A 27,768-nucleotide genomic window follows, 5' to 3' on the forward strand; every position below is an offset into this window, starting at 1 on the left:
TACCACATGTCTACTAAAAAGGCCCAATTTAGTTTTCCAAAAAGTAATTTATCTGAGGTGTTGCTTAGAGGATGACAGTAGGACCCTGTCCTGAAGCAGAATCCAAGCTATGTTAAATATCCATGAACCACAGGACAAAAGCATTCTTGATTAGAGTTGCATAGTAGCGACTATGGATATCCAACTTTGCAGAAATAGTGAAGGCATTCTACCAGAGCCTGGGAGGAAATGGGCTCCCATTGCTGGGAGGGCAAGAAAAGGAGAAATGCTAAAAGACATCATCCCCAGCACCAGGGTTGCCTGGTGTTACTAAACCTTTCCACTTGTTTGTGGATGAATGACACAGGGTGATGGAATACAGATGACTCGAGCTCTGGGACACTGGAAGAGGCCCGAGGCCTGTTTGTCTGAATGCAGGGACACTGTTGAAGCAGGATAGCCAGCTTGCATCTGGGCCATTGCTGGCTCAGAACTCTTCGTAAAGGGACCTGATAACTCGGCTGTGGGACAGGAGCTGGTTACCGCCACTCCCCACGCCACTGAGATGCTCTTTCGGAGATCCTCTGAGCACTGGATGGATGCTGAACACATGCCTTATCCACTGTCAGGTTCTCCTGGTAGGTTCTACCTGTAGTATGAAACCCTCCTGACTAACCCTGAAAAACAGCCAGCCCATGACTGTGCCCCGTTATTGATCACCTGCAGTATGGGTGACTGGAACTCTGACACCAGCCTCTCAGGAAGGCAGATTTGACTCTATCCACCGATGGTAGCAGTTATGTTCAGGATAGGGTTGTGCATGCAGGAATGGCTATGGTGACAATCGCTGAAGTAATCTGGGCCCAATCTCTGCCTCAAGATACATCAACCCAAGAGACAGAGCTGATAGCCTTGACCCAGGCTCTGAGGTAAGGAAATATTAACATAGTCAACATCCAGACTGAGAGCTAGTATGTCTTTGCCACTGCACACATCCATGGTGCTTTGTACCTGGAGCAGGGCCTGTTGTTCTCCTTTGCTTGAAGGAAATAAAAAGCAAAGAGAAGGGCTGGAGAGATGGCTCAGCAGTTATGAGCACTGACTGCTCTTCTAAAGGTCCTGAGTTCAAATCCCAGCAACCACATGGTGGCTCACAACCATCTGTAATGAGATCTGATGCCCTCTTCTGGGGTGTTTGAACACAGCTACAGTGTACTTACATATAATAAATAAATAAATCTTTATTAAAAAAAAAAAGGAAAGAGAAGACTTCTGCTCTTCTAGTAGCTGCTTGGCTGCTGGAAAAACTTGCTGCTAACCATTGTCCAGGACACCAGAAAAGAGACTTAGCTGAAGGCTGGGGCAACAGATTTACTGACGCCACAGCAAAAAAGAAGAGCAGCATGACGTAGAAGTTTCATTGGAGGTTCAGTTGTGTCATGTGATGCTCTTCTGGGACCTGTCTTGTGAGAGGATGTTTTTGCTGAAGCAGACCCGTGGGAGGATGTTTTGCCGAGAACAGACACGTGGTGTTTTTCTGGAAGCTGCTTGTAAAGAGAGCACGTGATGTTTCACTAGAGCAGATAGTTGAGAGAACACGTGATGCTTGGAAAGGGTCTAAGTGTAACCCAACAGGCAATAACGAGACTGCGTGGTATTGGTTTGTTTACCTTGCCACTCTTTGCTGATCATTGTTTGTCATGACTTTGTAGAGAGAAATGCACCAAAGATCTTCTGGTGATGTTCTGGCAGTGTTGAGTCGCTTCCAAGGACTCAGGTGGTTGGGAGAGTTTTTTCCTGGATTGAACTGCAGTTGCTGGTTCGTTAATGGTGTTTGTGAGTGGACTGAGCTACCACTGCTGATTCATGTGAACTGAATTGCAGATATCTTGACAATGAAGATTGGATTTGCCCCAAAGAACTATTTCTAAACAGGTCCACATCCTCCTTTGCCCTATGAGCATTTCATTTTTCACTACCTGCTGGGCGGTGGCCTAGAAGGGAGGTTAAAGCATTTAAATACTCTTATTAAGAGTACTTTTTAAAAACAGCCACAGAGCCAGAGGGGCCACTGCAAACATTAAGCTCTCCCTCAATGATCACTCTCCTGCCTGAGCCAGACCTCTAGCAGCTAGAGAGGATGAAAGTTGGGCCAGACATAAAGGGTCCACCAAGATAAGAGGATTGGTAGGTTCTCTCAGACAAACACCCCATCCTACCAGAAGCCTTGGGGCTATCCCTTTTCTTGAAATTCATCAGAGTACACACCTGGCGTCAACCAAAATGAGAGAATTAATCAGAGACGGGACCCTATCTAATGAAAGGGTTGCTGCTGTGCCCAGGTTAGCCCAAGAGGAGGAAACCCAGTGCCTCTGGGTGTCTGGAAATAGAGCTCAGTCCTGGCAGACATTGGGAAGTGGGTTTTCCTGAAGTTGCTCTGACAAGGTTTGGCTAGTTCCTATCTCTGCTAGTTTTTCAGGACGGTAGAAGCTTTTCCCACCAGGCCAAATTACTGGTGGAGATCTCTCCCCACTCAGCCTCCCCTCCTCTTTACTGTCCAACAATGGCCCAACCTCCACGGCCAACATGCCTCGGCAAGTGGCTAAAACTCTAGAAATACATTGGAAATTATCTTGTGCCTGGGCCCAAAGCTCAAGATGGGCAGAAAGAGCTAACAAGTCTATCAAATAAACATAGATTATATTCCAGGCAGAAAGCTGGAATTTAATCTATGGACTGAGCTGCTCCCAACTGTTCTTAGGATAGTACCCCCCCCCCACCATGGCAAGCTAACACCGTTTGAAATCATGGCCCCCTGCCTCTGCTTATTCCTGCAAAGGGAAGGCCACAACCCATTGGAATGTCTAATTATTCCTGCCTTAAGTCCTTTTAAGCATCGCTGCAGATGACCCGGAGATCCAGAGTCATCTATCACCCCTGCCACAGGCACTACCTTTTACTGAACCAGCACACAAGTTCTACCCAGGGACCTTGTGTGGGTTCCACGACTACTCAGGAGAACCCTGGGCCCTGGAAGAGGCTGTACCCTGTAATTCTGACAACACCCACCCTGTCAAGGTATATCAGGTACTACTGCTTGAATCTACCATTCTGGTTAAAGGCAGACATGACAAGCCAAATGAAAGGTGAACTTTGGAGGGTCATACAAGATCCCTAGCACCATCTAAAAGTGCAGTTCATCTGTACTTCATACTCAGGCCAACGCTTGTGTTGGGAATTTTAACCCATAACTCCAAGATATGGCCAAGTAGAAATACTGAGATATGGGGTTGGGAATTATCTGACCAAAAACAAACAAACAAACAAAAACAATAAAAACCAACAAAAACAAACAAAAAACCCAAGTAAATACAAATAAATAAACGAATAAATAAATAAATAGGTGTTTTCTGAAATGCTACCTCCAAATCTGTATTGATTTGACCTGTGTGATTTCTTTGATAACAGTGACATCATGACCAAGTGGAAAAGTTATCACCCAAACCAGCCAGGACGTGGGACCAAGAGCTGGAAATAGCACTATGGCATTTACAATTTTATGCATGCCCCATTGACATCATAAATGGAAGAGGGATTATCACTGCGTCTCCCCAGGCTGCAAGACTGAATCTGCCCAGGGCAAACATAAAGACCCACCCATCTCCACTCCTCGGTAAAGCCCCTTCTCAGGATTATCACCCAGGATTCAAACCTGGGACTGCAACTGGAAGGGGTTAAACACCAAATACTGCCTTATAGGACAGACCTGAGGACTCTTGCTTACATTTAGAGGATCTGGAAACAAGTCCAGTGTAGAATTCACTATATAGAGAAGGATACCGCCCTGCAGGACTGATCCTACAGACCCTGGAAGAAGCTGGTTACCCCATCCAAAACCAAAAGTACCTTCTTTTCCTCTTGTCTTCTGGCCAACTCAACTCATAATGTTGAGTCAAATCTCAGTTTTAAATGAGGTAGACAGTCACTGGTTCTATGCCAGGTGCCCAGAGGCCCTCTGACCCAAGATGACCTATCCCAGTGCCCTCCTGTAACCCTGCTTTCTTGGCAGGACATGGCCTTAACTTCAAATGATATTTATTTCTGAAAGAAAGGCCTTGAGACTAGTACATAGCTGGATAGACCACACCATGGCTTATCTCCGGCAGGGTTATTGGCTCTGCCTGGATCCCACACCCCCATTTTAGGTGGGGGATAAGGGCCAACATCTCTATTTCCCCTTCTCTGTCCCACCGAAAGACACAGATTGTAGGTCACAAGGGTCTTCTAGCCTTAGCATGAGAGACCTACAAGGGAAAGGTACTTTCTTCAACTCTTGCCTTCCCCAATCCCTCTTACAGTCTACCTTGGAGTTCCTTAACTCATACAAATAGATCTAAATAAAATACAGTTCCTGGCCCCACTGGGGACATGGTGAGGCTGCAGATTTGGCTTCTTGCCAAGTGTGTAACTGCCAAACATCTGGAATTGGGTGGGAAAAGTTTCTGTGCACTGGTCTATGCACCTCCCCCCATGCATATTCCCTCCCCTCCCCCTCTCTTCTCCCTCCCCCTCCCCCTTCCTGTCTCCCTTTCTCTCTCCATGTTCATATTTTTTTGTTTGTTTGTTTGTTTGTTTTTTGGATTTTTTTTTTTGAGACAGGGTTTCTCTGTATAGCCCTGGTTGTCCTGGAACTCACTCTGTAGACCAGGCTGGCCTTGAACTCAGAAATTTGCCTGCCTCTGCCTCCCAGAGTGCTGGGATTACAGGCATGTACCACCACCGCCCCGGCCTCCATGTTCATATTTGAGAAGAAGTGAAACAGCATTTCTTACCACATAAAATCCTCACCTGGAAAAAGAGGGAAATTTCAGCTTTCTTTCTCTCTTCACAGGGGCTGTGGTTGCAGGCGCTGCTGCCTCTAGGAGACCCTAGCAGTAGCCCTTCAGGATCAGAATTTCAGCTCTGTGAGAGTCAGAGTAGACCAGGACACACAGCACCTCAACGATTCCATGGGATAACTTGCAAAACAAATAAATTCCTGCACAGGAATGGTTTTGCAAGAGTGTCAGGGACTAGGTTTGTTATTCGAAAGAAAGCATGCCTTTGTGGGGTCCACGATTTTTAAAAAAAAAATGCTGTTTTTATGACAACAACTCAGGAATAATATGAGACACATTAAATATGGATGGAAAACACTTAGATGCAAGACTAGAGGAACGTCCTGAGGCCTCTGATTGACACCAGTCCTCTTTCTCCTGCTCCTCACAGCTTACCACCCTTCTGTCTGCCTTAGTTGAACCTATTTTACTGCTCCTTGAAGCTATGGCCAGCCCTTGCATTTTAAATTGGTTGCTAACATACGGTAGAAGAATCAACTCTGTTGAGTATAAACTTGTACCTCAGCACAAATCAGTGTCTGAGGGATATGATCTCCAGCCATCGGAGAATGCGATACCTAAGGAGACCCCCTTCGTGCTAGGTACCCATTTTAGTAGCCATTTGTAAATGCTTCAGAAATGAAGTAACTGTGGTTCCTCACCCTCTTCTGGGCGACATGTCTCTCATTTGGATCAGAGACCGCAGCTTTGCTCGTGGTTTTAATAAATTTGACTGATTATGCTCTGATTTGGGTCTGGTGATCTTTTCCTCATGCCGATACATCTTTAGGAAGCAAAGTTAAATTGAGATTGTTTTTGTTTGTTTGTTTTTAGAGACAGAATCTTGATATATAGATGACCATGGCTCTTACATTACTGATTCTTCCCATGCCCTGCCGTCCTGGCCAGCTTGACGATAACTCTACACAAGCTGGAGTCACCAGAGAGAAGTCAACAAAGAAAACACCTCTATAAGATAACCTGTATGAAAGCCCATAGGGCATTTTCTTGATTAGGAATTGGTCGGGGAGGGCTCACAGCAATGCGGATGGGGCCACCCCTAGGCTCATGGTCTTGGGTTCTATAAACAAGCAGGCCGAGCGAGTGAGTAAGCAGCACCCTCCATGGCCTCTGCATCAGCTCCTGCCTCCAGGTTTCTGCCCAGCCTGGAGATCCTGTCCTGACTTCTTCAATGAAGAGTGCAGAAGTTTAAGCTCTCCTGGAACTTATTTTGTAGATCAAACTGGCCTCAAACTCACAGAGATCACATGCTGGGATTAAAGGCATGTGCCACCACTGCCCCACACTCTATGTCTATTTTTATATAACTTTATTTGTTTTTATTATGTCTGTACTTATTTGTTTATTTTCTGTGTATGGATGTTTTGTCTGCATGTATTATTGTATGCTTGTACATTGTGTGCATATCTGGTGTCTGAGAAGAGCAGAAGAGAATACCGCATCTCCTGGGGCTGGGGCTGTAGATGGCTATAAGCTACGATGTGGGTGCTGGGCTTTGAACTCAAGTCCTCTGGAAGAGCATCATAGTTTTGACCACTGAAGCACATGCGGTAAGTTTTGAAGTCAACCACTTTGAGTCCTTCAAATTCATTCTTAGTTTTCAAGATTGTATTGAGCCTTTGGGGTCCCTTGGAATTCCTTATGGATTTGGGGACCAGCTTAGCTTGTTCATTGCTGCAGGAAGAGATCACTAGAAGGGATCTATTTTGGTTTTGCTTGGCTTGATCGCTGTGGTTTTTCTTCATTTGAGACAGGATTTTGCCAAGGCGGCTGTCAAATGCAAGACCATCTTGCCCCATGTGCTGAGATTTGAGTGTGTGCCACTTGACTGAGCTAAATTTTGGTAGCTCATGAGATGAATCTGAAATATGTTTGGTTGGTATTGCCATCAAAACAATACTCTCCTCCAGTCTGTGAACACATACAATTTTTTTACATACTTTCTTTAAATTTATATGAATTGTATATTTTACACTACACTGGGGAGGCAGCTCAGTGGTGCTTTTCTACCATGTTGTGTAGAAAAAGTCCTGAGCTTAATTTCAAACATGGACAAATAAAACATAAACCTGTAATTTTTTAAGCGATATTTTGTAGTTTTCAGTGTAGACAGCTCTGATTCATTGGTCAAGATTATTTCTTAGATAATGGTTTAAATAGGACGTATTTTACCAAACTTTACGTACTGAAAGTTTGGCCTAAGGCTTATACTGCTGTTAGGGTGGTGACAGGGGACTGTGGAACTAGGGACCAGTCTTAGCCACTGTTCTAGGGCTGTGAGGAGACACCATGACCTAGGCAACTCATAAAGGCAAGCATTGAATTGAGGGCTTGCTTACAATTTTAGAGGATGGGTCCCTGACCATCACGGCGGGGAGCATGGCAGCTGACAGCCGGGTAGGCTTGGTGGTGCTGGAGTAGTCGAGAGCTCAAGTCTTGAGACACAACTTTGAGGCAGAGAGGGAGACCTGGAACGTTAGGGCTTTGGAGACCTTCCTCAAAGCCTTTCCCTAGCATCATACCTGCTACAGCATGGCTGCACCCCCTAACCCTTCTCAGTTTCATTAACTAGCAATCATGCATTCAAATGTATGAGCCTGAGGGGGTATTCCTATCCCAGTCACCACAGGACCTCCTTCATCCTCTTCCTCCTCCTCTAATTTTATTTATTTATTTATTTATTTGAGACAGGGTTTCTTTGTGTAGCCTTGGCTGTCCTGAAACTTACTCTGTAGATCAGGCTCACCTAAAACTCAGAGATCTGCCTGCCTCTGCTTCCCAAGTCCTGGGATTAAAGACCCAGCTAACAAGTTTTTACTGTATAGCTCTAGCGGACCTACAACTTCCTATTTAGGCCATGTATACCAGGCTAGCCTTGAATTTGTATAGCTCTGACTGCCTCTGCTCTGAGTGTGTCCACTACCATGCTATGACTGACCTCACCACAGGCCCAAAGTGATAAAACCTAGTGATCTTTGTTCCTTGAGTAGTAAATTGACTATCTTGGGGATTTTATTTTAGTTTTGTCTCATAAATGAAAGCTGACAGGTAGGTTGTTCCTTTGGATATTATATAACTGTACGTACATTTTTACTCCCCCATCTCATTCTCTCTCTCTCTCTCTCTCTCTCTCTCTCTCTCTGTTTGTGTGTGTATGTGTGTGTGTGTGTGTGTGTGTATGTGTGTGTGTTGTGTATGGATGTGTGTTACTGGGACCAGTCTTAGCCACTTTGAAGAGGTCTTGGTCAAGGCAAAGAGTTTGGTATAAGCAAAGAAACGGGCATATAAAATACTTCTGCATTAAGGATTCCGTCTTTCTGAGGTCACTGTGCTGTGCACAGTGAGAAAGTGTGACCCAGGCACAATTGAATCTGTTTTCTTAGAGGTCCAGTTATGTCTCCACATCACTGTGTGAGATGAATTCACCCATATCATTGAATTCAATCGTGTAGTGCTCCAATTTAAGGCATAGATTGCCAGATTTTCTTAAAGGTAAAGACTGATGAAATGGCTCATCAGGTGAGGTGCCTGTCACTGATCCCTGGGATCTGCACGGTGAAAAGAAAGAATCATCTCTCTCAAGTTGTTCTCTGACCTCTCTATACTACGGTACGCCCAGCTGATCACTATACAGTAAAATAAGTGTAATGCAAAAGTTAAAAAAGTAAGATCTTGCCAAATATGTATGGGTGGCCAAGATATAAAATACTCTTCCAAAGTAATAAATAAGTCATTAGACAATTGCGAGTTTAGACAGTGGGTTAATACTATGTCCATATAACTCTTTTTTTTTTTTTTTTTTTTTTTTTGGATTTGGTTTTCTCGAGACAGGGTTTCTCTGCATAGCCCTGGCTGTCCTGGAACTTACTTTGTAGACCAGGCAGGCCTCAAACTCAGAAATCTGCCTGCCTCTGCCTCCCAGAGTGCTGGGATTACAGGCGTGTACCACCAAAACCTGGCTATCAGTAACTTTTAATGCTGGTCAAATGCAAGATGAGATAAATATTTAGAAGACAGTTTGGTAATTTCTTACAAAGATGGTTCTTTTATTATATGATGCTGTGATTGCTCTAAATATTGAACTTAATGAGATGAAAACTTATATCCACACAAAAATTTCCACACACACACATACACACACACACACACACACACACCTCTTAGGAAGAAGAGAGAGTTGAAAAACTTCCAAATTACTTTATAAGGGATTATATCAGTGGATCCAATAATAATGTATTTGTCAAAACTGTAGAATACTCAGTAATTATAATGTATCAATATTGGCTGATCAGTTGTAATATATGTACAATATTACTTCAAGTTATTAATAGAAGGAAACTTGGAATGGGGAAAGAAAAAAATATGGAATCTCTGTATACTGTCTGTGCAATTTGCTGTAAACTGCTCTTCAAAGGGCACATCCCTGTACTCCCAACGTTGGGGAGTGGAGATAGGAGATGTGCAATTTTCACATCAGCCTGGGCTACTTAATTAGCTTAAAAAATTGTGGGTTAGGGATATAGGTCCTTGTAGAGTATTTACCTAACCCTCTCAAGGTCTTAGGTTTGATTCCCAGAACTGGAGAAAACAAGAGTATGAGTGGACACTTTTGGATTTGTATGTATTTCTTTCTTTCTTTGTTTTTTCTAGCTGAGGGAGAAGAATATGCACGATTACTTCTCTCCCTACATACTCTCTTTAGGTAAAAGACAGACATGAAAAACAGCGGTACAAGGGGCTCCCACAGACAGCTTGAGTCGTGTTTCTCATTTAGGCAGCCGACCAGTCGATTGTAAAACCCCGGCCTCCGCCTTCAATGCGAAACCACAATTTTAGAAAGAAGAAAATGTCCTAAGAGAAGGTCATGAGATCAAATACAAGACCTTGAACAAACCTAACAAATGAATAGACAGTGTCTAGTTGAAAGCAATTCTGGCAAACATACAGGAGAATGGAGACATTTCAAGCCTCGTCAGCAGAGCATGACAAAGAGACAGTTATATAAACCGTGAGAGGGAGACAGCCCAGGCACTGAGCTGAGCCACTGGACTCTCTCCTTGACGGCCTGTTCCTGCTTTTGCTTATCTGTTTTTGTTTGGTTGCTACAACTTTGTGTCTTGATGAATGGTTCCTGAGAGGACCAGAGTAAAGAAAAGCCCCTTAACACTCTCCCCAGGACTATGTATAATTTCAAGGGTCCAGCACTTGACAGTGAAACTATTCACAGAATTAAAACAAACACTTTTTATTTTGAGGCAGGGTCTCACAGAGTAGTCTAGGCTGGCCTAAAGTTCAAACTCTTCCTTTGTCCTTTAAGTGCTAGAATAGGCAGACGGCTTGTCAGTCAGAAATAGACTTTTTCCTCTCTCTTATAGTCGTGCCGTTTCATTTATATACATTTAATCCTCATAATCAGCCAGTGGGATCATTCATCATTTTTAACACGTTTATAAACGAGAAAATATTCCTTTCGTTTGCTGAGACAAGTTCTCTCTCCCTCCCTCCCCCTTTCTCTTTCTTTCCTTTTTTGAGACACGGTCTCATGGAGCCCAAGTTGGGCTCCGACTCCCAATACAGTCAAGGCTGGCCTTGAATCCTTTTTAATCCTGTTTGCATCTCCAGAAAGCTGGATAGCGAATGTGTGCTCTTTAACTGTTTTTTACAAAGAGTCTTTTCAGATTCACTCATTGCATGGTTTTGTTTGGAAAGCATGCCTCATGGGAGACATATGGTGCCGTGTGTCTAGACTTGGCACACGGTCCTCCTATTCTCTAGAAGTCATTGCCCGCTCGCAGGCGTCGTGGCGGCCCTGCTTGGGATTTGGACCACTGCAAACACCGTAGTCCCCTCCCCTCTTTTTTCTGCCCCTGTGGGCTTTCTGGAGGCGCCCTCCGCCGCGCTGGGGAAGGCGGGGCTTACGACTCCAGGCAGCAAGGTGCGATGGGATTGGTGGAGGCTTGCGGCGACGACTTCCTGTTTACCGGAAGTGCTGCAGTTTTCCCTTAGCCGGAGCCTCGGCCTAGGAGGTCGGAGAGCTGCCCCGGAAGTCATCTCCCGGTCCCCCGCCCGCGGCAAACATGGCGGTGGACTCGTCCATGGAGCTGCTATTTTTAGATACTTTTAAACATCCGAGCGCTGAGGTAAGGCTTCGCGACCCGATTTCTACACGGCCCCTCAGTTCCGGCATCCCTGCTGCGGAGTCGGGGGTCGTCCGGGCGGTGTCCTCCCTCAGTCGCGCTGGGGGTCCTCTGGTCCACACCCCCTCCCCCAGCCCGGTGCGAGCCCCGTGGCCCTGGGCGGCGGCCCTGTCTTTCTCGGCTTTGATTTGGGGCCCGCGGCTTCGGCCGAGTCAGCCGCGCTGCTGGCAGTGCTTGGTTTGTCGTGTTAGCGTTGAGGAGGGTCCTGGTTCTCTGGTGGGAAGCAGCGTGAGCGCGAGCATCTGGTTTTTGACAGTAGTGTCGGGTTCTGGATGCCTTCAGGATACGGACTAACCAGAACCCCAAGTCCTTCTCGGCAATCTCTCTCCTAACGGCGGTCTTATTGCTCAATCTGCCATAGCACTATTATAGTTTGGGGAGGAATTCGCCTATAAGGACGTGACATATCTACGAGAATCTCCTTTGCGTGGAGAATTCTTGTGAATCGTGTAGTATTGAAGGAATAAAGACTGTCATTAGAAAGCAAGTCTGAGCTGGGCAGTGGCGGCGCTCGTCTTTATTCCCAGCACTTGGGAGGCAGAGACAGGCGGATTTCTGAGTCCGAGGCCAGCCTGGTCTACAGAGTGAGTTCCAGGACCGCCACAAAACCCTGTCTCGAAAACAAAAACAAACAAACAAACAAAAAACCCAAAAACAAAAGAAAGAACGCAAGTCTGTTGTTTTCAGGGGGCGGAGGTGGGGTGTTGAGTAGTTTTGTGTACCGAATTTCTTTAGCGACCCTGAATGGCCTTGGGATCCTTAAATTGAATGTACTGAATGTAGTGAATTAACGAAGATTCCCAAAAGCCAGCCAAAAATGAACTTTAGCAAAGTCCACAGAGAAATTCGGATGGGAGGAAGAGAGAGCAAGTGGACAAGCCTCATATTTGTGTCTCACTGGAAACCATTCTTTGGGGAGTGTTTTGTTTTTATGAAGGCTGTTCGCTTAACTGGATGCACCATGAAAGTAGGGTAGAGTGTCTCATACGCCTTTTCCGTTGTATGTCCTGGATTTAGGACAGTGCCTAGGAAAATATAAGCATCTGAATGAAAAGAGGTCTTAAAATGTTCTCTTATGAAATAATGAAATGAGTAGGGCTACGTTTTCTTTAATAAATGGCCTGTAAAAGTCAAGAGTTGGTGCTTTGGGTCATTGTATTTTCGGACTGTGGTCACAGCAGTGTTTAGTGACTGCTGGACTATGTAATTCCAACTAGACTTGAGAAAACTCAAAATGGCAGCTGTAGTTGTTACTAGAACAAACTTCTTTATAGAAGTAGAGAACAATAAAATTTAAAGAAAGAACCAGGCATGGCATTAACGTTTCTTATTCCAGTACTTGGGAAGCCCAGGTAGGCAGATCTTTCTGAGTTTGACACCAGTGAGCTCTCCTAGCAAGTTCCAGGACAGTCAGGGTTACATAGTAAGAGCCTGTCTTTAAAAAAATTTTTTTTGGAAGAAGCCTACATACCTAGTACTAGTCTTAACAGGAAATTTGTCATTCTTTCAGGCTTTTCTATTCTTCGCTCTTAGACAAACATTAAGGATCTTAGAACAGAGCAGGTTAAAAACTACTCTCTGGGTGTGGTCGAAGGTTTAGAAAAAATCCTATTTGAATTTATCTTGGAAGAGTATGGGGTTGTAAGAAGGAACAAAGTGTTTGGGTTAGAGTTAGATTTTGTTGTGTGAGGAGGCGCACTGGGAATCCCTGGAAGTTTACTGTCTTATCTCCAAAATGCCTTTTCACTGGAGTGTAGAGTGTGAATGGCGATCAGTAATTCAATTACAAAGCACACCTTAGTGCCAGCACTTGAGAGGCAGAGGCAGGTGGATCTCTGTGAGTTCTAGGCCAGCCTAATCTATAGCGTGAATTCCAGGACTGCCAGGACTATACAGAGAAATCCTGTCTAGCAAAACAAAGAAACAAAAAAGCCAAAAAAAAAAAAAAAACCCAACTCAGTTTAAGTCCACCTTGGCTACATAAAACTGTGTTTCAAAAAGCCTACAAGACAAAAGGCACTGAAACCAAACAAAATTATTATTATTATTATTATTATATTTATTATTTGGACTGGGGCTAACGCACTGTGGACTAGGGCTGGTTTAGAACTGAGAGATCCACCTACCTCAGCCTCCCTAGTACCAGGATTAAAGGTGAGTGCCACCACTCCCAGCTAAACAAAATTCTTAATCAGTGTCTGATGTAGGAAACTGTAGTTGATACTTACTGAATTCTCTTTGTGAACATAAAGGTACAGAATTTTGGTGAGAGGTTACTCCTTTGTGACTATCAAGGAAGATTCCATTAAGGCAATGGTATATTGAGCTGGTCCTGGTAAAACGGGAACCGTTTCTTTCCTTGTGGAAAGGAGGTTTGCTGTAGTCAGTCTTCTGTTAGGTCACATCCAAAGTAGCTGTAGGGATTGGCACCTGACAGGCCATGTCATGGAGCTGTTTAACATTTCAAGAGTAGCATAGACTCTTTGTTGGAAGTCTTTAGTTCTTGAGCAGGGAAATTATATGACTAGTAAGGTAGATGGATTAATTGGTCAGTCATAGAATAAATAGTTTAGTGGAAATGGGTAGCAACGTCAGAAAGGAAAGTGAGATGCAGGGAAAGCTAATCAGCAGATGGAGTGAGTGCTTGGAGCCTTTACTGAACTAGGGACAGTACTTTGGTCATTTGAAGGAATTTTCTCTGATGTATTAGTTTTGAAAGTTGTTTTCATTTTATAGATAAGAAAGCTATGGTAAAAGGTCAGGTGGTTTCTTTGAATTGACATGGCTACCTTAAGGTAAAATACCATTCTGAGTTATGCCTGCATTCTGGACATCTAGAAAATTAGAAGCTCATGGCCCTTGGGCCACATAGGAGACAGACAGAACCAAGGTGTGTGAAGTGGCTGCATAAGTCACCTGATGCCGATCCTGACACAGGCATTGTACATAGACATAAAATAAATATTTAAAGGGAAAAAACCTCCTAAATTGTGATTTGTAATGGGGCTGGAGAAATGGTTCAGTGGTTAAGCACACCTATTGCTCTTACAGAGGACCTGATGTGGTTTGTAGTTCCCATGTCAGGAGGTGCACAACTCTAACTCCAGCTCCACACATGATTAAAACTAAAGTAAACCTGGGGGGTGGGGGAGAGTGTGTACTATTCTTCCACAGGACCTAGGTTCAGTTCTGTGTGCCTTCAACACACACAAATATATCTAGTAACAAATAATCAATCGGTCAGTCAATCCTTGGGGCTACAGACAAGGCTGAATGCTTGAGAATACTTGATGCTCTGGCACAGGGGCCTAAGCATGCGTCTTAGCACCCGCAGCAGGTCCTCCAGCTGCCTGTGACTCTCCTCCAAGGAGTCCAGGGCCTTCCTTGGCCTCCCGTGGCCCTGCACATTTAAATTTCATTCTAGAAAACTTAGAAAGTAGAGTGGGCGGATGACTCAGTGGACAAAAGCACTTGGCAGGCAAGCTTTACAACCTGAGTTCTGTTCTGGAACCATGGAAACAAGAGGAAGGAGAGAACTGACTTCACAGAGTTGTTCTTTATATCCATATGCATGGCATCTGGGTGCACACATTACACACACATACACACTAAAAAAAAAAGAAAAAGAAAAGGAAAAGCAAGAACAATTTTAAAATACAGAAAAAGCATATCCTTTCATAGATCCAGCCTTCATTAGCTCTTTTCTTTCTATTTCCTTCATTTTGCAACAATTGATATATTTTACATATTTTTTATACATTTTAAAGTCTGGTTTACTGATTTCAGACTATCAGGATTGATCACTTTTATTGATATTCCAATAAAAGAACAAAACAGTATTGCAAATCAAACTACAAGGTCAAGTGGGCATGATGGCCGTGCTGTGAGCCTAGCGCTCAGGAGGGGAGGCATTGGGATCAGGAGTTGTAAAATTAATTTTGGCTGTGAAGAAACGTTGTCACCAGTTTGGGCTACATTACACACAATTTCAGACAGATAGTCAAATAAATACAAAAAGCAAGATGTATCCATATAATGTATTTTGGAAAAATTGTTTAAGATTTACACAGACTATTTGGTAAATGAGTGGAAAGCTATTGTATTTTGATGTGAGTTAATTTCTTTTATCTGACCCCCTTACTATTATAATTAATATGTACTCTACATTTTTTTAGTTGAATAACAGCTTTCATTATATTAATATTTTCCAAATCTCCAGTACATATGGTTATGCCGTATGTATGTCCTTCCGTATTAATGTCCTAGTACTGGTTTGTGGTTTCTTTTTTCTCTAACAGTATGTTACAATAAACCTGCATGAAGGTGAGCGTCATTTAAAGAAAAATCCCTTGTGTTTTGACTAGATAACACATACACTAGGTACAAATTTAAAAGGTTCAGAGGGTGTACAGTAAAAAGTCAATCTCTTATCCCTGTCAGATGGACATCCTGTGGCTTTAAATGGTAATAGTACTTATTATCTGCATACTAGACTCTTGGAATTTATGCTTCTGACTTTTTCTAGAAACCCAAAGGTTATGTATTTTTTATTTCTTCAGTATTGTCTGAGCGTATTTGCAAGGTTCAAATACAATGTGAGGGGGGAATGGGTGATCTAGAGGGCTGTAAGAGTTGTTCTCCACCCTTCTAACACTGTGGCCTTTAATACAGTTCCTCAAGTTGTGGGGACCCCTGATTGCACAGTTATCTCATTGCTACTTCATAGCTTCTTTCTACTGGTATGAATCATAATGAAAATATCTGTTTTCCAATTGTCTTAGGTGACCCTTTGGAAAGGGCCCTTTGACCCCCAAAGGGGTCTCCACCCACTGGTGGAGAACACTGCTCTAGAGTTTATTTGGGAGCAATACTTGTCATATATGCACAGGGGGTAGCTTAACTGGCAGCAGTAGGTGAGTGAGCTGAGGGAGTAAACGAGAAGGCAGTTTCAACTAGAATGAGAAACAAGCAGACAGCTTCAGGTATTCTTACAGACTTCCTATGGATAAATGTGGGAAAATGTGGTCTTGAAGTCTAACCAGTGTGTTCATAGTCACTTACTTTATGATCATAAACCTTGCCATGAGTTCTCAGTCTCAACCTCTCTTAGGTTTTTTTTTTTTTTTTTTTTTTTTTTTTTTTTTTTGACAGAGTCTTGTGTAGGCCAGACTAGCGAATAAGTTTTAAACTCCCAATCTTTCTTGCTGGTTTATGTGGAAGTGGACCTAGGACCCTCATGCATGTTAGAACTTTTTCAATTGTTCTACCTTCCCAGCCCAGAGTTTCATTTTTAACAACTTCAAAACAAGTTATTTTTAGGTACGTATTGAAAGATTTTTCATTAAATGAATATTCCAGGCACTGAATTTACAGCTAAGTCTTGTAACATACACTTATTGGGATGGGAAAAGAGAGAGTGACAGTGACAGATGAGTCTGATAAGGGACTTTGGGCACATAATGGAGAGGACTTACCTGGACTTAGCTTTTGAGAGATAGTTGTCGTCTAAGTAGAGCTCAGGCAGAGGGGTATTAGGGCGCGTGTTAAGAGAGAACAGCACTACAGAGGCCACGAAACTGAAAAACGGTGAGGTGTGTCAGGGAAAATCATAGGTACAGCATTTTGGTTTGGAGTATTAAGATGGCTGGTTTATAAGAATCTGGCTTGGCTGAAGGAAGAAGCAGCTTATACTCTAGAAAGACTACTCTTCCTTCCTTCCTTCCTTCCTTCCTTCCTTCCTTCCTTCCTTCCTTCCTTCCTTTCTTTCTTTCTCCCTCCCTCCCTCCCTCCCTCCCTCCTGCCCTCCCTCTCTTCTTTCTTTCTTTCTTTCTTTCTTTCTTTCTTTCTTTCTTTCTTTCTTTCTTTCTTTCTTTCTACATTTATTTATTTATTATATGTAAGTACACTGTAGCTATCTTCAGACACACTAGAAGAGAGCATCTGATCTCGTTACAGATGGTTGTGAGCCACCATGTCATTGCTGGGATTTGAACTCAGGACTACTGGAAGAGCAGTCAGTGCTCTTAACCACTGAGCCATCTCACCAGCCCCATTACTTTTTCAATAGGAGATGGGGTGGAGCTGAATGAGAAGCACGGAGTTGGTCAGGGTCCTACTGCTGTAGTAAGATTAAAGTAGACAGTGTACGGAGCTGAAGGGACAGCAGAAATGCAGGCATACCACGCCTGAGCACTAGTCAGCATTCAGTAACTAGAAGGTCAGGTGAGAGGACAAGGAGCCACATCTGACTGTGTGTCAGGTGTTCTTGTGCACAGTGATAGATAGCACTGTGGATGAAGGGCAGAGTTCAGTGATTTTTACTTGCCAGGTTTGATGGATCTAAAGACATTTAAATGGAGATGTCCCTTGGGTCTTAGAAGGATCCTAGGCGGTGATACAGGTTAGGAACTGTCCTCTGGCTATGCGTGAAGGTCTCAATTTTTAGATCCCCATGGTGATGCTCAGCTCAGCCGCAGCCTGCTCTATCTCCCTCACCCCCATTTGCCCTCTAGTCCTTGTGAACTGCGCACCTAGTTTTTTGAAACCTGAGGCTGTCTATTTCCTCTGCATTCCCTTTCCCTTTATCTAGAAAGCTCTTTACCCTCATTCACAGGCCCCCAAACCCCTCTTCCTCAGATGAGAGCTCACTACGGAGCCCTGGTTGGCCTTGAACCCATTGTACAGACTAGGCTAGCCTTGAGTTTACAGAAATATGTAATATATGGCTAATAGAAGTGGTAACAGCTATTACTGCAGCTTTTCTGTTTATGAGTAGGACATTTTAGGGCTGGAGGGTAGCTTATTTGCTAGAATGCTTGCTTGGCTTCTGACCAGGGTTCTGTCTCTGTTACCACATACAACGTATTTCAGCACCTAGGAGGTGGAGGCAGGAAGGTCAAAAGTGCAATGTTACCCTGACTTAAAGTTGTTTTGTTTTGTTTTCTTTTCTTTTTTTTACATATCTGCAATAGCTCAAATATGCACAATAACTAAATGGGGGCTGGAGAGATGGCTCAGCGGTTAAGAGCACTGACTGCTCTTCCCGAGGGCCTGGGTTCAATTCCCAGCAACCACATGGTGGTTCACAAGCATCCTTAATGGGATCCAATGTCATCTTCTGGTGACTGAAGACAGCTACAGTGTACTCACAGACATAAAATAATAAACAAATATTAAAAAACAAACAAAAAAAACCCCAAAACTAAACAATAGCAACAAAAAGGGTTAGGTTTTTTTGGTTGTTTTTGTGGCTTTACATGGGATAGGATTTTCTCTTTAAATAATCTTGAAAATAATTGAAAATTGCCTAGGAATAATCTGGCAGTTTCAGTGTTGGGGCCTTGGTTCTGCTATATTGTTCTTCTGCCATCCTTAGAGCATTGCCTATACTGTTCATAGTAGCCCATCATGACATTTATGGTTTAGAAAAGCAGCAGAAGACTGGAAGGAAGGGTGGAGGCATGTCACGGTCTGAACCTTCCATTTAAAGGTGTGCCCAGACTTGCCGACTTCATTTCTATTTCATTTATCAATGGATGCCTGTTTTATGTATCCGTATATTTGAAGCATCCATTAAAATTTCTTGAGTACCTAGAGCCATGAATAGAAAAAGGTTGGTTTAACATGAGTGAAGAGGGAAATGTACTATAGAAAGTTTTATGTAATACCAATTGAGAGACTTAATCAAGTACATTATTATCAGGATACATCATCTATTTAAAAATACTTAGGATTTATGTGTATGCATGTATCTCTCTGTATGCCACATATATTTGGATGCCTTTGAAGACTGGAAGAGGATCTGTTGGGTTTCCTGGAATTGAGAGTTAATAGATGCTAGGAGCTGAACTCTGGGCTTTGGAAAAGCCACACCTTCTCTATTGCCAACTTCTCTCCAGCCCGTCATCCACTGTTTTTTAAAAAGTGGCTTATACAGCATTGTAGTTAATAGAAAAGTTGATAATATGTTTAGTGATCTGGGCTGGTTTTAGAGATAAGAGGTCAGCCCAGGGTCTTGAACACATGCTTAGTTGTTTTCTTTTAGTTTTTTGTTTTGCATTTTTGAGGTAGGATTTCTCTGTGTGTAGTCCTGGCTGTCCTGAAACTCACTCTGTAGACCAGGCTGGCCTTGAACTCACAGAGATCCACTTGCTTCTGTCTCCCAAGTGCTAAGATTAAAGGCTCAAGCTGCTCGCGCATATGCGCGCGTGTGCGCGCACACACACACACACACACACACACACGCGCGCGCGCGCGCGCAATCGCACACACATGTGCACACACATACACACATGCACACACCACACACTTGTGAGGCATGTGCTTTTACAACACTGTTACATCTCATCCCTGTATTTTAAGATTGTTGCCTTCATTTTAAGCTGAAAAAAAAAGTGTTTTGAATTGAAAAAGAAATGTTTTACATACAGTATGTTTTGTTCTTTTTATAGCAGAGTTCTCATATAGATGTGGTTCGTTTTCCATGTGTGGTTTATATCAATGAAGTCCGAGTTATACCCCCGGGAGTACGAGCCCATAGTGGCTTACCTGACAACAGAGCGTATGGGTAAGTCAACTCTGTGTGTGTGTTTTTTTTTTTTAACTTAAATATGCTCCACCCTGCTACCCACCCCAACCCTGTGTGTGGGCTGTTGAGACACTGGAAACTCCTAAATGATTTGAATATAATTTGTAGTCCAGGTGGCTGGTCTTGAACTCACAGAGAGATCTGCCTGACTCTCTCTCCAGAGTGCTGTTATTAAATGTGTGTGTCTCCATGCCTGTCACATGTGTTTTTCTTATTTTTAATAAATTTGGTAGTGCTAAGGATCAGACCCAGGATTTATTGTATGCCAGATAAGCTTTCTATCACTGACCATTCCTGGCACAGATGAAGGGATTTTGATGTGGCTTTTCCTTTTAAAATAAAAAGAATTAATTTTATATTTAATATATATGTGTGTGTGTGTGTGTGTGTGTTGTCTGCATGTGTATATGTGTACTATGTGTCTGCCTGTTGAAGTCAGGAGTCAGATCCCTGAAACTGGATTTAGTGGATGATTGTAAGCCACCATGTAGGTGCTGAGTTCTCCGCAAAAGTAACAGTGCTCTTAACTCCTGAGGCATCTTTCCAGACCCTTGTTTGAATATTTAAAATGTGTATTTCTGTTCCTTTTGGGGGTAGGGGATGACTCAGTCAGTGACGTACTCCACAGTGTTGTTTCCTTACCTTTCCTTTCTTAACTTAGTTTGAGACAGTCTGACTAAGTTGTCCAGGCGTCTTTAATGTAGGACTCTACCTCAGTCTCCCAAGAGCTGAGGTCATAGGCATGTACTGCCGTGCTGTGCTTACACTGTACATGTGGTGTTGTGTACACACACACACACACACACACACACACACGTGTCTGTATGCAGAAGCCAGAGGCCAGCATCAGGAGGCTTTCTTGTGCTCTCTCCACCTTTTTTTTTTTTAAGATACTGTCTCTCTCGGAACTGTTTGGCTGGAGTGAATGGCGACCAAGCCCGTGGGGTTTTCATACCTCTGATCCCCTGCACCCAGTGTGGTTATAGACATATCTAGCTTTAATGAGGGTGCTGGGGTTGGGAACTCGGGTCCCTGTGTTTTTGTAGGAGGTATTTTACCTATTGATCTACTTCCCAGAGTCCCTAGACATATGACTTTATAAGTTTGTAGCTTCAAATAATCCATTGATTGTAATTAGCAAGTGATTACGTTTTATTTTCTTGGTCTAGGTGGGAAATAAAATGTAAGACTGTTGTTTCTGACAGTAGATAACTTTAAAAATTGACAAAAAGGGGGGGGGCTTGATTTTTGTGATGTGAATAATCATTATTTTCTAATTTTAGTACTCTAGGTTGGAGATAGAGGCTGTGGTTTGGCTGTGAAAATGTGACTATTTGATAAATGAATTTTTTGAAGACCTTTTAGCTTATAGCATAGGCTCTGATTTTGTGTATTAATACATTTCATTTTATTGATACTATTTATAACTCCATTTCTATTTATATAAAATAGTTCAACCTGATACTTCCTGGTAAATATTATGAGACAGATTCAGAGTCGAAGTTCATTTCTTCCTACTCGTAAAAATTTTTTTGGTTATTTATAGAAGTAGATATAAAAACCTTCACAGATATCATTAAGAAATTATAAAAAATATAAAACAATTATATTAATTATTGTTTTCAGTAGAGCTCATACATTTTTTTCCACCTTTGAGGAATTTAGGAGAGGTGAGATTGACTTAGTTGGCAGGGTGCGTGCTTAGCACGCACAGGACCCTGCCCTTGGTCCCAAGCGCAGTCTGAAGTGAGTGTGTCACCGATAACCCGGCACTGCGGAGGGAGAGGCAGTCAGGGTCATGCTGTCTGGAAAAACAGCCATCACGAAAACTAAACTAAAGTTTAAACTGTGCAAGGAGACAGGCATGTATTTCTGGCACTTGGGAGTATCAGGCCTTCAAGGTATTCTTCGCCTCCATAGCAAGTTGTAGGCCTGATGGGGCTGCAGGGTATGTGGGATCCCGTGACACCCTTTACTTTTGTAGTCAGGATATAGGTTGGAATGCTGGTCTCTGGCGGGAATGGGGCGGAGAGTTTGCTTGGAGCTGCTTACTCAGCTGCGCGTGAGAAGCGCCATTCCTTAGGAGCAGGTGCTCTCTGTGGAGGTCCATCCTGCTCTAGCCTTAGCCGCTTCCTCCAGGGCGAGCCGAGCACAGGTGAGCATTCCCAGGGAAAAGCCTCAGGCCGTGTATCCTGTGACTTGCTGTTGGGAGTGACACAGTGAGAGCTTTACTCTGTCCTCTTAGGTACAGAGTGTAGAACAGCGCAGGAGGGACTGTGCAGGTTCTGAGGAACAGGACGCACGGGTCACCGGAGACATCTTGAAGCTTGGCCACCACAGCAGGAAAGTCTGCCTCTGCCCCTTGCAGAGAGTAGCTCCCTGGTTGTAGCTAGGGGTGGATGGCTCCTTATGTTGTAAGGAGATAGAAAAGTAATAAAAATGTGTACACATGCTTACCATGTAGAACAATCAGATTAAGGAGTAATGGAGTAAAACAGACGTAAGAAACCGCAGGGAGTCTTTTTACACATTTTATTACATATTTAGGTTTATGTGTATGTGTGTGTGGCCCTTCATGTGCCATGGAGTCAGGGTGGTCCAGCTTGTGGGAATCAGTTCTCTTCTTCCACCTCGTGGGTCCCCAGGAATTGAGGTCGGATCATCTGCCCGATGAGCCATGTCGATGCCATGAAGCTTTGGAATCGATTTGGTTTTGGTTTGGTTTTGTTGTTTTGAGACAGAGTTTCTCTGTGTAGCCCTGTGTCTCCTGGAACTTGCTCTGTGGGCCCTAAACTCAGAGATCCGCTTGTTTCTGCCTCCAAGTCTGGTGTGCACCCCCACCACCTGGCAGGAAGCCTGGTATCTTAAACTCAAAAGTACTTCATAATTTTTTTCCTCATAATAAGACTTAGAAATACTTAGATAAAACCATAATTCCTATATTTCTGTCCTGAAAGGTTCTAACAATTTTTGGGGGGGGGGTTTGGTTTTCAATACGAGGTGTTTACATCTAGCTCTGTATTTAGACCAGGCTGGCTGTGCCTTCTGGGTGCTCCGATTAATACAACCCAGCCTGATGTATTTTTAAAAAGATTTATTTTGATTGACTGATTTATTTTATTTATTGCATATATGTGAGCACATTGTCACTGTTTTCAGACACACCAGAAGAGGGTACTGGATCTCATTACAGATGGTTGTAAGCTACCATGTGGCTGTTGGGTATTGAACTCAGGACCTCTGGAAGAGTAGTCAGTGCTCTTAACCACTAAGCCATCTCTCCAGCCCCCAACTGATTTATTTTAATTGATTGATTTGCTTGATTTTCAGACAGGGTTTCTCTGTGTAGCAGTCCTTACTGTACTGGAACTATTTCTGTAGACCAGAGATCTCCCTGCTTCTGTCTCCAGGCTATTGGGATTAAAGGCGTGCTCCACCTCTGCTCCTAATTTTTATTTTTAGTCCCTCCATCTGCACCACACCCCTGTGTGTTTGTGTGTTTGTGTGTACCCACATGCTTGCACGCACACTCGCATATGGGTAAAGGTGCTCATGGAAGCCAGAAGAAGAGGGAGTTGGATCTCCTGGAGCTGGAGTTCCTGCAGTGGTGAGATGCCCAGGGTGGTTTCTGGGAACCAGACTTGGGTTGTCTGCAGGAACAGTGCTTGCTTTTAATTACTGCATCATGTCTCCAGCTCCTCTTTTGTTCTTTATGTTCTGGCCTGGTTTTCACTGTACAACCCAGGCTGGTCTTGAACTTGTAGCAGGCTTCCTAGCTCACCTTCTCCCCTTTCTAAGTGTATGCACACACCACCTTATCTGGCTGTGGAGTTTGTTAGTAGGGTTTTTGTTGTTGTTGATGATTTTTTTTTTTTTTTTTTTTTTTGAGATGATTGTGGAGAGGATGTGTGGGTGTGGGTATGGGCATGTTTATGCCACAGGGTGTGTGGAAATTGTAGGGAAGCATTCAGGAGATGGTTCTTCCTCTACTGTATGGGTCCTGGAGATTGAACTGAAGTTATTGGGCTTGGTGGGAACCTTTATCATGTGAGCCATTTCGAGATCCCTGTTAGTTTTATATGTGTGCCTTCTTACTTCTGATTAAAAGTTCATTTTAAGTAAAACTTAAATGACTTGAGAATTAGATAAGATTCTGTTAAAATAACCAAGTCATTTGCTGTTTTTAAATTTAAATCTTTGGAATAGTACTTACTGTGTTTTTTGCTTTACTGTAATTGTTTTGTTTGGTTGGTTTTAGTTTTCTTTCTTTTTTTTTTTTTTTTTGGATTTGTTTTCTTCGAGACAGGGTTTCTCTGTGTAGCCCTGGTTGTCCTGGAACTCTGTAGACCAGGCTGGCTTCGGAAATCCGCCTGCCTCTGCCTCCCAGAGTGCTGGGATTACAGGCGGGTGCCACTACCGCCTGGCTACTGTAATTGTTAAAAAGGCTAATATTTTGTTCTTGTTTGTTTTACAGGGAAACCTCTCCTCACACATTTCAACTAGACTTATTCTTCAACAATGTAAGCAAACCAAGTGCTCCAGTGTTTGATAGGCTGGGAAGGTATGTACATGCATAGGGATGTTATCAGAGCAGAGCTCACTGTCAGAACGCAAGCCAGCCCGGTGGGTGATAGGGCGAAGTGTCTGCTGGTGGATGCAGGTTTCCTGTGGACATGCTGAAAATGCTAAACTTAGGAGAATCTTAATAAAAAAACAAAAGCTTAAGTTTGTGAAATAATAGCCCTCTTTTGTTTGCTTTTTACGTGCATGTGTGTGCATCATAAACAAGACTCTATCATGTGATTCGTTACTAATCTGATCTGGAAAAGGCAGCTTTTTGATTCTTAAAAGTTATATTAGGCAAAATAACTATTGAATGAGTTTAATAAGAACTCATTATAATGTGAGAAAAATTAAATTTAGCTTAAAGATGCAAACAATATATTCCTGCCAGGAATTACTTTTCTGTACATCACTTATTCTTTCCTGATCCTCTTAATTTCGTAATTCAAATTACATTGAAAATTTAACATTTTTAAAACCCAGGACTGTAGCTAGCTCAGCATGTGCTCTGCCCTGAGCATATCCCCCAGCTGTAGAGCGAGCACTTTCCTTACGGTTTGGCCCCAATGAACTATTTGGAGGGTGTGTTCGGATTGAATTTAGGGCTTTTGGATGCCAGACAAGTACACTGTTACGAAGTGACATTCTCAGTCCCACAGCGTGCATTTTGTTACTCGAGGTGTACAGTTGGTAGAGTGTAGTGCTGTGGTTATCTCACTGACTGTGCATGAGATTTATCTGGGGGCACTTTTAAAATCTCAGCTAATGTGTGTGCTTATCCCAAAACAATTACATCAGAGTCTTTTGTGACTTAAAAAAATTTATATTGAAATATTGAAAATAGAAAAACATGAAAAAAACTTATTTTTGTTTTTTATATTACTTTATTCCAACTCACGTATCTTGAAATAAAACTAAACACTGGTGAAAACTGTTTTCCTTATTAATTTTAAGTTATTAAAAAACTGTACAAGTTTTGCTAACAGATGAACACTTAAAGTACCTCAATGGTAGATTTCATATAATGAAAATACCTAAAATAATGCAGTATATGGAACTGTTGAAAACAGACTTTCGCAGGAAAAAGGCTGTAAGATTATTACTAATAACACTGTAGCAGTTTATAGAATGTAGGAAATGGTTTAATATAGTTCTAGCTTATGTAGGAACAACAGAAACCCATTCTTAGGGGAGAGAAAGAAATTATTAACTATTTTAGTAACTGTACATTTTGAGCACTTTTAAACAGTTCTTTAATAATCATAGGACACTATAGTATATCTGCTATAGGCCCAGGTTGTGTCTAGAAGCACCCAAGGTCCACCACTTGGCCCCTGCAACTACCCTCAGGACCTGGCCTGCCTGGGGCTGAGACTCCAGCATAGGGCCACGTGTACTTTCCATGGTGCCGTCTTGGGAAGTGAGGCTTTATTTATTTTTATGTGTACATTTCATGGTGAGGATGTATAATAGGTCAGAGCACAACTTTGTGGAGTTGGTTTTCCCCTTCTACTTTTACGTGGGTTTCAGAGATTGAATTCAGGTCAGCAGACTTAGTAAGTGCTTTATGCAGTCAGCGGTCTCACCAGCCAGAGCTTTATGATTTAAAATATTTATTATTGAGCCTTTGTGTTTATTCTTACTCCTTTTCACAGTCTGGAATATGATGAGAATACATCTATCATCTTTAGACCAAACTCGAAGGTAATTATCCATGTGACCTTTTCACCTTGTTTCTGCTGTTTTCGCTTCTGTTCAGTTGTTGATCTAAGTAAGTTAGTGACACAGAGCTGGACCCAGTGTTCCAGGGTGTTATCTCTTGTCTGCATCTTGCAATTATAAGCTGTTTTAAAATCCCACGATTCTCTGTCCAAGAAGCTTGAACCGTTTTATGGTAAGTATGAAATAAAGTATGGTTTTAAAGCAATAAAGTACTGGGTCTGTAGAGCTGTCTCGGTGGTTAAGAGGATTACACTCACAGAGGGCCTGGGTTTGGCTCTCAGCACCCACATGGTGGCTCACAGTCCTCTGTAACTCTGCTTCCAAAGACCTGATGCCCTCCTCTGACCTCCGCTGACATCAGACACTGTGTAGTGCACATATATAAACACATTTAGGGCTTCTCTTTTATGTGGATAGATAAGTTGAGAGCATTCAGGCCAGTAACTTATTACTAGATATTTCTATGACCTGTCAAGTTTTTTTTGTTGTTGTTGTTTAAAGAGATTTATTTTTTAAAATTACTCATAAGTATCTGTATGTGGGTATGTGTATATGTGTCCTCAGATCTTCCTGGAGCTAAGCTCACAGGCAGTTATGAGCTGCCACGTGTGGGTACTGGGAATTGAACTTGGGTCCTCTGTAAGAATAGTACTTGCTCTTCTGAATCATCTCCCTAGACCCTTTATTAAAGCTTTATTTTTTTTTAATTTACTTTATTATTTTTTACTTATGTGAGAACACTGTAGCTGTCTTTAGATACACCAGAAGAGGGCATCAGATCACATTACAGATGGTTGTGAGCCACCATGTGGTTTCTGGGAATTGAACTCACGTCCTCTGGAAGAGCAGTATTTCTAACTGCTGAGTTATCGCTCCAGTCCTTTATTAAAGTTTTTTTGATGTGAAGATATTCTTTCACATCAATAATTGCTTTATTTCTTTATGTACCAAATGCCATTTTAGTTAGAGACATGTAATGGAAAATCTGAAATACAGAAATAATGTGGGGCCACTTAGCTTGAGAATTAACTCTGGGTTGTATGTATTTAATCCTTTGCATCCTGCTTATGTAAAGTTATCTTCTTTATTTATTTTAAGGACTTACTTTGGGGGGTTGGAAAGATGGGTCAGTGGATAAGAGTGTGTACTGCTCTTGTAGAGGACCTGAGTTGGGTTCCCAGCACCCATGTCAGGGCATCCTAGCCCACCATAACTCCAGCTGCAGAGGGATCCACCTATTGCCTCTGATCCGCGAGCACCGTACTTGTGTGTGTGTGCACAAGCACACACACTAATTAAAGTAAAATAAAATCTCTTGAAAATTAAAATTGTTGTTATTATTTTGTGTGTCTGTGTGTGTCTTTGTTGTGTGTGTTTATCTGTGTGCATCTATGCCACCCATGAATGTGTGGATACCCATGCAGGTCTGAAGAGAGTACTGGGTTCCCTGGAGCTCAAGTTACAGGTGGTTACACGTCAGTCTGTGGGCACTGGGATCCAATCTTGGGTTTTATGGAAGAACATCAAATGCTGCTAACCCTGAGCCATTTTTTCAGCCCAGTTTTTATTTTTTAAGACAGGGTCTCTTGTAGCGCAGGATGAGCCCAGGATTACTATGTAGCCAAGGCTGGCCTTTCAATTCCTGAACCTTCTCCCTAATCTCCCATGTGCAACATTCCCAGCTTGATAATTAATCTTTGGTATCGTCTTTGGGCTTTTCATCAATTTCCCTGGAGAGTCCATCAAGTAGATTAATAATTGCTTTTAATCCACAGTGCCTGCAGAAGGGGCTTCAGTGACGCATACTACCTCATCTTTACTG

The 27,768-nt window shown here is 42.7% G+C and overlaps 1 protein-coding gene across 2 annotated transcripts in view; it reads left to right on the plus strand.

Moving 5' to 3' along the window:
• Positions 1 to 10,867: 10,867 nt before the first annotated feature.
• Virma (vir like m6A methyltransferase associated) overlaps positions 10,868 to 27,768 on the plus strand; it is a 60,689-nt gene continuing 43,788 nt past the window's right edge. Inside the window, exons 1-4 of one of the 2 annotated variants that reach the window (XM_052176082.1) lie at positions 10,868 to 11,017; positions 19,528 to 19,640; positions 24,136 to 24,222; positions 25,880 to 25,928. In XM_052176082.1, the coding sequence (XP_052032042.1) occupies positions 10,955 to 11,017; positions 19,528 to 19,640; positions 24,136 to 24,222; positions 25,880 to 25,928 (312 nt within the window). In that variant the 5' untranslated portion in view covers positions 10,868 to 10,954. Of the gene's footprint in view, positions 11,018 to 19,524; positions 19,641 to 24,135; positions 24,223 to 25,879; positions 25,929 to 27,768 lie in introns of both variants that reach the window. The other variant, XM_052176081.1, reaches the window with a different exon arrangement.

The sequence above is a fragment of the Apodemus sylvaticus genome, chromosome 3 (genome assembly GCF_947179515.1).
Source record: "Apodemus sylvaticus chromosome 3, mApoSyl1.1, whole genome shotgun sequence".
In the NCBI taxonomy this organism is placed as follows: domain Eukaryota; kingdom Metazoa; phylum Chordata; class Mammalia; order Rodentia; family Muridae; genus Apodemus; species Apodemus sylvaticus.